Source organism: Populus nigra, chromosome 7, assembly GCF_951802175.1.
Source record: "Populus nigra chromosome 7, ddPopNigr1.1, whole genome shotgun sequence".
Classification (NCBI taxonomy): Eukaryota; Viridiplantae; Streptophyta; class Magnoliopsida; order Malpighiales; family Salicaceae; genus Populus; species Populus nigra.
The window spans coordinates 70,585-79,796 of record NC_084858.1 but is presented as its reverse complement, the minus strand read 5'-3'; the positions used below and the strand labels follow the sequence as shown (position 1 = coordinate 79,796).

General features: G+C 34.7%; 1 protein-coding gene across 2 annotated transcripts; it reads right to left on the bottom strand.

The window, feature by feature from the left end:
• Window positions 1–565: 565 nt before the first annotated feature.
• On the bottom strand, window positions 566–9,117 carry LOC133699664 (uncharacterized). 2 transcript variants are annotated; one of them, XM_062123016.1, is made up of 13 exons: window positions 8,877–9,117; window positions 6,261–6,318; window positions 5,801–6,163; window positions 5,504–5,715; window positions 4,755–4,912; window positions 4,583–4,667; window positions 4,219–4,426; window positions 3,316–3,408; window positions 3,114–3,205; window positions 2,302–2,419; window positions 2,058–2,143; window positions 1,560–1,611; window positions 566–1,447 (listed from the first exon to the last, which is right to left on the bottom strand). In XM_062123016.1, the coding sequence occupies exons 2-13, from the start codon at window positions 6,267–6,269 to the stop codon at window positions 926–928; spliced, it is 1,998 nt and encodes a 665-aa protein (XP_061979000.1). In that variant the 5' UTR covers window positions 6,270–6,318; window positions 8,877–9,117; the 3' UTR covers window positions 566–925. The 2 variants fall into 2 exon arrangements, with proteins under 2 accessions (XP_061979000.1, XP_061978998.1); XM_062123014.1 differs by having other exon boundaries at window positions 4,583–4,912; window positions 8,877–9,116.
• Between the last annotated feature and the right edge of the window lie 95 nt (window positions 9,118–9,212).

Here is a 9,212-nt window from a genome sequence, read left to right as displayed (position 1 = left end):
AAATGAAAAGTCTACTAGGGTTTTCCATTTTCTTATTTTTTATGATCCGCCGCCGTTTTTCTCTCTTCTTAAAGTCGGTTTCTATAGCCCACGTCTTCTTTCACTTTAATCTTAAATCTTCTGGTATTTTTTAGTATATTTTATATTTTAAAAGTGATTTTTTTAAAATTAATTTTTTTATATTTTTAAATTATTTCAAAAATAAATTTAAAATAAAAAAATTATTATTTTAATATATTTTTAAATAAAAAACAATTGTCACTATCAATATCAAACGTGTTATTAATTCATCTACAATTATTACTTTCCTTTTCTAATTAACATTAACAATAAATAAGAAAAAGTAAAAGTTGATAAAGAAATGAGATCATAAAAATAGAAGGATGGAGAAAGCTTTGAACAACCACATTCTATTGCAAAACTGACTGTAACACTAGTAAAATTGTTAATTTTCAAATATTTTTTTTTAAAATGTATTAAAATAATATACTTTTTTATTTTTAAAAAATTATTTTTAATATCAACACATTAAAACAATCTAAAAATACAAAAATAACAAGATATATAATTCAACCACAACAGACCCTGATTAAAATCATGCAGAATGAAAAGTTAATTTGGAGTTTTTACATTTTTGTTATTGAAACTATTATCTTTTATCTTCCTTTGCAAAAAAAAAAAAAAAACAAATTCCAATTTCAAAGTGCATGTTTTTTCCTTTACAAATGAAACGAGGCCAGATTCAGTCAAAGTGCACACTTGTCAGGCATCGAGGGCAACAATAAATCAGCGCTGACATTATTCTTCTATGGAGGGCATTGACTGTAAAGAGAATTAATTAATCATGAGAGGGATTCAGTCAATTAATGCATCATAATTAACCACCATAATACGATTAACCTGATTCCGAATCCCACTCATCATCCTAAATGCCACCCGTAAGAGTACCAATTGCCTCGAAAATAAGGGAGGCTAATTGCTCATCCCGGGCACTAATAACAGTCCTCGTTGCCCTAACCTCAATCAAGGCTTTGCTTGGTTCATGGATGTGTACGATCTCATCGCTTCCAGATTCAGCATCACTCATGCATCGTTCTACAGATCCTTTTACACCCATCTTTGATAACACAGTAAGCAGCTTCTCCACATCTGGAACACCCCAATGCAGTAATGGCTTCTTTCTTGAGGCCATCTCTGATACCTTGTTGCCTGATAGTACCTGATGTTTGCCATGATCTATGAATAGCTGTCCTTCCAGTCTTGTTATATCCATGTCATCATGATCCAACTTTCTCCAACTGAACTGTGTAGCCAAGTTTGACGCAATCTCTAGATCCACACTGCCTTTCGATCTTGGTACAACTAATGTTTCATTTTCAGCATAGTAGAATACTGAGAATGAATGTGAGCCTGAAAACTTGATTTGTTCCCTCAAATCCTCTGGGAACTATGTTGTGCAGAAATGAGGAAGACAGAATTTAGTATAGAGATTGAAAAAATGTAAAATAAATACATAAATAATAAGCAGGAGGGAGGGAAGTATGGGGAAGGGTTATTACCAGAACTTCTTTTGGCCGCAACATCTCTAACAAAGGTTGAGTTTTTTGCAACCTAAAAAAGAGCCAAAAGCAATGAAGTTCTCCTGTGTGTATATATATATTTTTTTAAAAAAAAAGGCAATGCACTTGAACTTTGTTTTTCCTCAAAAAAATACAGCAGCTTGGTGAATAAGCAAAGTAAACAAGCAGACAAATTTCAGTTATATAACATTCCTCAACATTGAATAGACATTGAGCTGAGGAAAAAGAATCTTTTAATCCAGCTCAATTCCGGACAAAAAAAATCTCCATGTGTTAAGAGTAATGCAAGGCCAGAAAGTGATAATTTACATTACAGAATCCGAATAGCCTTTGAAGCCCTAGATAAAAAAAATAAATAAATAAAATTGTTTGACAGACAGAATCATGAAGCACAAATATTTACCATCCTCCTAAATTTTCAGAAAATGGATGTCTTGTAAGTGGGACCTAAACTATCATAGAAACAAAAAAGCTTACCTTATTCCAGAAAGGAATGAGCACTGGAGAACTTTCATTGCCATTGGCTTGAAAGGCAAGAGGGCCATATCAGTATCCAGTCCATCCTGCAAGTAATCCATTTAATTAGCCATTTCATAAAAGCAGCCCCAACTAAATCACATAGAATGGACCCTTGTTTGAGTCCAAATGACATTGAAGTGAATGCAAAGAAAGAAAGTTCAATTCGGAATCAAATAAGATAATTCATAGAATGTTTGAGCACCTCCAAAACAAGCAAGGAGTTTTCATCTTCACGCCAACGTCGAAGCAAATGAACAACTGGACCAAGCCGCAGACTCCAGTGAGGAGAAAATACAATGCATGGTTCCTGCCAATTGGTTCTAAGCACATGATGTCAGTTTGTGGAGAGAAAGGAATGTTATGTAAATTCATCAAAATCTGCTATATCACAAATTGTGCTTTTTTATATGATACATCTTGCTTTCTGAATGAAGGGTAATTAATCCAAAGCTAATTAGAGGAAATAATGGCGAAGACATTAAAGATACAAAATGTTGCAAAAAACTTCCACTGCAAGGGTATTAATCCTAATCATTCTTATGGGAAGCACAATTTCCAAATGTTTCAAAAGAAAGAGCTATTAGTGTTTTCACACTTTAACAACCATCTTGTAATATGATGCCAAATAGTATGTATTATTTTTCTGGGAATACTACATAATCTAAATGTAGTTTCAATATGAATTTAAGTCCAACTACAACTGAAACAAAACTGAAATGCTCAGATGCTCTTTGAAAGACACTAACTTAATGAGCAATTCTAACAAACCATAGGAAATAGTAACAGATTTTCATTCACAAACACACAAAGAAATGAGAAAGAATATTCCTGAGCCTAGTAGGATTTCGGAACACCAGCTTTGCTTTATTAAACAATATTGAAAAATTCCTTACACTGAAGTGAAGATTGAAAATACTGCCAACAAAGGTTGCATTAGTAAAAACTTTGACATTATCCTGTCACAGAGTCACCAGCAAGAAATATATTTACATAGCAAGGCTGGTAGTTTCTTACAATAGTTCAGGTGAGTGAACATCAGGAAAGACATAAAGTTTCTCTCCTTTCATGAGCTCCGAGTGTGAAAACAGTGGCTCACCAGAAAATAGCTGCCAGACCATCAAAAGCGAGAAACTTTTAACTTCTCCTATTTTTATTGTAACACCGTTAATGGAAAGCTCTATGCAAACTAAACAAGGAAGACTCTGAACCCAGGTACCTTCTCTTGCCGCTCCTTGCATAACCATTCTGGTATGATATTGGTGAATGCCAGAAGTTCTGCTGCTACAGAAGAGATGACATATATTGGAACCTAAAGAATGATGAATAATTTGATTAAAATTTAAAGGAAGGCATATCAAGACTGGATTATTGAGATTATGATGCAGAAACCAATTACTAGTTGCTCCTAATGGGTCTTTTGTGCATGTCGCCCCATCGTGAATCCCAAAACCTAGGATTCCCATCCTAAGAGGAATAGGATGCTTCTGCATCGGATAGATAATGTCTTATGCAATGAGGTAAATCTTCCTAACTCTATTCAGACATAATATTCCCATATAATGTGTTTTTCCTTGATAGGCAGCTAGATACTTCATGACACAAGGCACACAAGCCATTCATTAAGTTACATGTATAAAAGATGCATACCCAGAAAAATAATGGAGTTTAAAGCCTAATAGAAAGAGGAAAGGGATGGGTTAGCTAAAATCACGCAAGCAATAGCCATATTGATTTTCTTTTTCTTTCTTTTTTTTTCTTTTTTTTGTATACAGAAAAATTATCAATGATTGATAAAAAAAAATTGGTTTCATGGAGCAGGCATGATGGATGGCATAAACCTCTTGTTATCCAAACATCGCGCATCAATATTTACTTAATAATGTCATGTTGTTTTTTGCAAAAGTTGCAATTTGTTGCTCTATTTATGTGGGATCCTAAAGCCCCTTCATTGCGGATACATCAAACCAAGAAACAAAAAGCAAAAGCATAATTAAAGTCTAACAACAATTTTTTTTTCCAAGTTCTGGACTTGTATTAAACTTTCTAAGTTTCAGCCTTTAATTCATTATGTATTGAACTTTTCACATATCTATAGAGGAAATATGTTTTCATAGATTACCTTCATAGCTGAAGATTCAAGGTACACTGGTATCTGTTCCAACAGCTGCAGAACAATTCCAAGTTGATTTAAAGGAATAATGACAGAGCCACCAGCTTTAACAGAATCTACAACACATGAACAGATAAATGCCAGTTTCTCCCTTTCCTCTAAACTCTCATCATTACGCAATAAGCATTCTTTCGGTATCCGATCGTCGTTATCAGCACTGCAATCCCCGTTAGAAAAGCAGAACGTTCATTTGACCATTCTAGTAATTACAAAATTAAGGACTAAATGAATTCCTAACATCCAAGGACTGCAGTAAAGAATCTGGCTGATATTTCATCCAGTATACTATAGGAAGGGTGTAGGGAGACATTACCTGGGAGTTGATGAATTGTAGGTAGTTGAAGCAGAGAAGTTATTATCATGTTCATCATTTGTCAAGACACCCTCAGATGAGAAGTCTGAATATAATATCAGATCATTACCTCGCAGAGCATGATAATCAAACTCCATTGCATTAACAGAGTAAAATTTAGAGCTTGAAATACATGCAATATTTCTTTTTGGACTATTTATAGTCCAATTACAGGAGCCTATTTCTAAGCCCGAGCTGAATGCTTTAATCAACAATGTCCCATTGTACCAGGCTTCCTCTGCATATTTAAGTGTTTGAACCTTCTTCACGCAGTCCTCCACGTCCACAGACCTGGACAACATCCTCTATCAAAACATATTTTAAGTTTTAGTTTAAAGAATATGCAACATACCCAAGCAGCATGCAAATTAAAATGGAAGTAGCATAACTGAGAACATGCCAGTAATAACCACTTAAAGTAATGAAAACATCAAAAGGCCAGCCTAAGGAAATGCTCAAACAACATTATTAATTTACCGGGGACCTGTATACCTATGATCCATTTTACAAAGAACACTCAAACTTAAATATACCTATCCACTGCCAAGCAGCTCTTTTTTTTCAAGATTAAAGTTTCCAAGTAATTTTCTTTCCAAATTATAACTATGAGCACAAATCAACTTAGTACCGAACGATAGAGTAGAATAAGACATGCAAAAACAGATCAGAAGAACTCCCAATCGACAGCATGTGTTATGCTGTCAGGGAAACTGAAATTTTGTTCATTTCATTTGATGTGCCACTTTTTCACCATATAATTAGGTAAAAATAAGTCCAGTGCATGCGAAGGGAAAAGAGCGATTTATGGAAAAGGCTCAGCACCAATTTTCCATGATATTAATCATAAAGCTTTACAAAAGCAATAACTTCAGTGTCAATTACCTGTACAGGGGCATCCATCCACCCAACTCTGTTCCATCTTTGCCTAGAGCTACTTGTCTCAATGCAGGTGAAAGCAGTTCAAGCTCCTCCCAGCTCATCCATTGAGGAGAACCAGAGTCAGATCCAAAAAAATGATGGAATTCGTTATGCATTAAAACAAGATCCTCCATCATAAGCTGTCCAAGCCTTGTTGTTGCTTCAGTTGCATATATCTAAACAGTACAACACAAAACTCGAACAAATTAAATAGCAAGAAAGGGGGTGGTTTCAAGCAAAAATATAGAAATCTGCAGTTACCTTAGCAGAAAAGCCCTTGGTTTGAGTAAGAAAAGGGAGGGCAAGCATCCCCATTGTGCTTGTAATCAGTACAAGATCAATGGAAGACGGATCCCAAAGGTGCAAATTATTGGGAGTTTTATACCAAGGCTGAGCACAGATCAAAGACTTAAGAATTTTCTGCCTCTTCCTCATATCCAAACAATTGTTGACAGCAAAATCATAAGTTTGCTGCCCCTCCTCCATTTTGGATGATGGAGAAACAGGATAAAAGATTGTGAGAGCAGAAAGGTCCAAAGGGCAATCAAGTAATATCCTGAATCCACTCACATCAAGAATGTGACATGGTGGGAAATGGAAACCACTTCCTTTGCTCAAGCAAGTCTGCAAATAAACACTAATTAACTCTTTTTTTTTTTTTATAAATGAACTAACATAAAATCAGAATGTATCTGAGAAACACACACAAATAGGGACTTACAAATTTCATGATTAAGAGAAAATACGATTAGGGTTTTGAGTTCACCCCCAGCCTCACCCTGCAAGAAGAAATTGCAAAACCCAGGCCAAATATGTCAGTAGGCTTGAGGTTATTTCTATCTTTGCTAGAAATTGTCAATAGCAAGGTCTAGGATCCTATTTTATATACCAGTGCCTGATTTTCCTCAAACAAATGGATTTTGTTTAAGATTTCACTTATTATTTAGTAAAACTCGAGCCTTCCTATTTACAAGTCCAAGTCCAACTAGGTTACATATATTTTAAGTCAATAAACATGTTTGTGATCTCTAAATTCCATCTGAAAGTTCAATGAAAAAATTCACGACATTTTCCTCACCCCCACAAAGTATCATGCTTTCTTCCAGGGAATGATCTTAACTGAGAGTTCATAAATCAACCAGAAAACAAATTTTCAATCAATCTGTAAGATTCCTCTAACAATAATCATCAAATAACCTTATAAAAGCAACAGCGTGTTATGACCTGTTTTCTTACTCCTCTCGCATGCATACACACACATACATTGTGGATTTTGTTTAAGATTTCACTTATTATTTAGTAAAACTCGAGCCTTCCTATTTACAAGTCCAAGTCCAACTAGGTTACATATATTTTAAGTCAATAAACATGTTTGTGATCTCTAAATTCCATCTGAAAGTTCAATGAAAAAATTCACGACATTTTCCTCACCCCCACAAAGTATCATGCTTTCTTCCAGGGAATGATCTTAACTGAGAGTTCATAAATCAACCAGAAAACAAATTTTCAATCAATCTGTAAGATTCCTCTAACAATAATCATCAAATAACCTTATAAAAGCAACAGCGTGTTATGACCTGTTTTCTTACTCCTCTCGCATGCATACACACACACATACATTGTGGATTAAACCTTCCCCTTTTTTTATCCACTTGATTTCATTTTACTCCTCAAATTATATAGTTTATTCTACCTGAAAATTTGTTCTATCAAATAGTTTGATTGTATATTTGATATTTTTCTGCCTTTCTTTTTGCTGTGTAGATCTAACCATGTTCCACTTCTATAGTTTAATGTTTATCAAGTATGTAAAATTGAGACTTTATATCCGGTAGCGGGCTTGACCAGAGTAGATTCAAAGAGAAGAACCTATTCGATAACAGCTGTTTTTTGAACAATTTGAACAAAGTCAAAAGATTCCTAAAAGTAGTTCCTGACTCAAATCAGTCGACTATGGGCGGTAAAAGAGCTGGTAGTGAATCTTCGGCGCAAGCTGTAGGAGAAGGACATAGCACATGCCATGATAGTGCTGGTTTGGGGAACTCTCTCCTGGGGAATGGGTCCTCTGCTCCAAGGTTGCCAATTGATGATTTTAAAAGCCTTAATAACCCCCGAAACAAAGAGAACTGAGTGAAAGACTTGTCCTGAATAAAGCATTGACTCACAACCTTGTTGGTGATGGAACGGGCTAAACCCGCCTGAAGCATGGGGACCTACCTATTAGGGTTAGGTGTTCTGGCGACGGATATGAGATGCGAAGTCCTGAGTGGAATGCATACGGGGATTGGACCTAAACTCATGGCTTTTAGGATCTACTTCTAGGATTCAAGTGGCTTTTCATGCCCGATACAAGGGGGAGTGGACTAGGCCAGAGTTCTAAGAGAAGAAGAGGAGAATGGGGAAGGTGCTCGTAATGCATTTGTTCAGGTTAGGTCAAGGAGTCAGCCACCCTACTCATAGTAGTATTGAAGCTCATAACTCCTCTATGGGCACCATAATGCTTGACGGACACCATAGACTACGACCAATGCACTAGGATAAAGATAAAATTACAAAATTCTAACATACGGGTGTACAAGGTAAACATCAATGCAAGTTCTACCCACTCACCAAGAAAACATGAAACACAAGTTCCTTAGATGGCGCAACTTGACTGAAGGAATAAGCAAAATTTTCAATTTAATTCTAACTTTTTGAAAAAAAATCACAAAATATCAAATTGATACAAGGTACTTTACCCAATCTTAATCACCAAGTAAATACAAACATGGCATCCATTGACGCTGTCAATAGTGTATTCCTTTTCTTTTTGTCAAAGACACTCTATCTCTAATGATCACCGAAATGGATTTGGTTGTGCATTTTGTTTTCAGTTTATCAATAAGAAATTAGAATAATGTAATTTCATTTTTTTTAATTAAGAAATATAGCAATGTTATTATATGAAAATAATGCAAAATAACACTGTTATTTCCAAAAAAATAACAATAACTAACTTAAGAAAAATTAAATGAAACCGCCAACAATAATGGAAAAAAGATGTATAAATACCATTGCACCAAACCTAAATCCCTATTTAATTATAAAGAAAATGCGCATTCCGAGCAGAACAAAACCAGATGAAATCAGCAAACACTAAAATTTTGACCAAGCCGTTAATCTCACAGCAATAATAATAACAATAAGAAAACCTAATACTCCAAATTGACAGTAAGAAAGCTTTCCTAAGCTCTAATCACAGCCTAAATAAAACAGACTCGCGCGAATAATTAAGAGAATTAAAATAGATCGATGAGATTTAAATCAAAAGTGAAGTCATTGAATTAAGGAAAAATACCAGTTTTGACGACGGGGCAACTTTTCTTGCATTCTTGACGGCACTTCTTAAGCTTGCATCTGTCGGAGGTTACTATAGCTATACGCGTCAATTGATTTGCCATCTCTCCCTGTTTTTTTTTTTTTTTCTTTATTTGATTTTGACTCTAGAGAGAAATTAAGTAGACAGGAGAGAGGGGGGGATTAATTTATAATTATAATAATTTTTTGATATCTCGAGAACTTAAGAGGTCAATCAAAATAATTTATCTGGTTCAAAATAACATATTATATAAATAATTTGTTTGAGTGTCCAGTAGTTTTTATTTTTAGATATTTTTTTAAAAAATGTATTTAT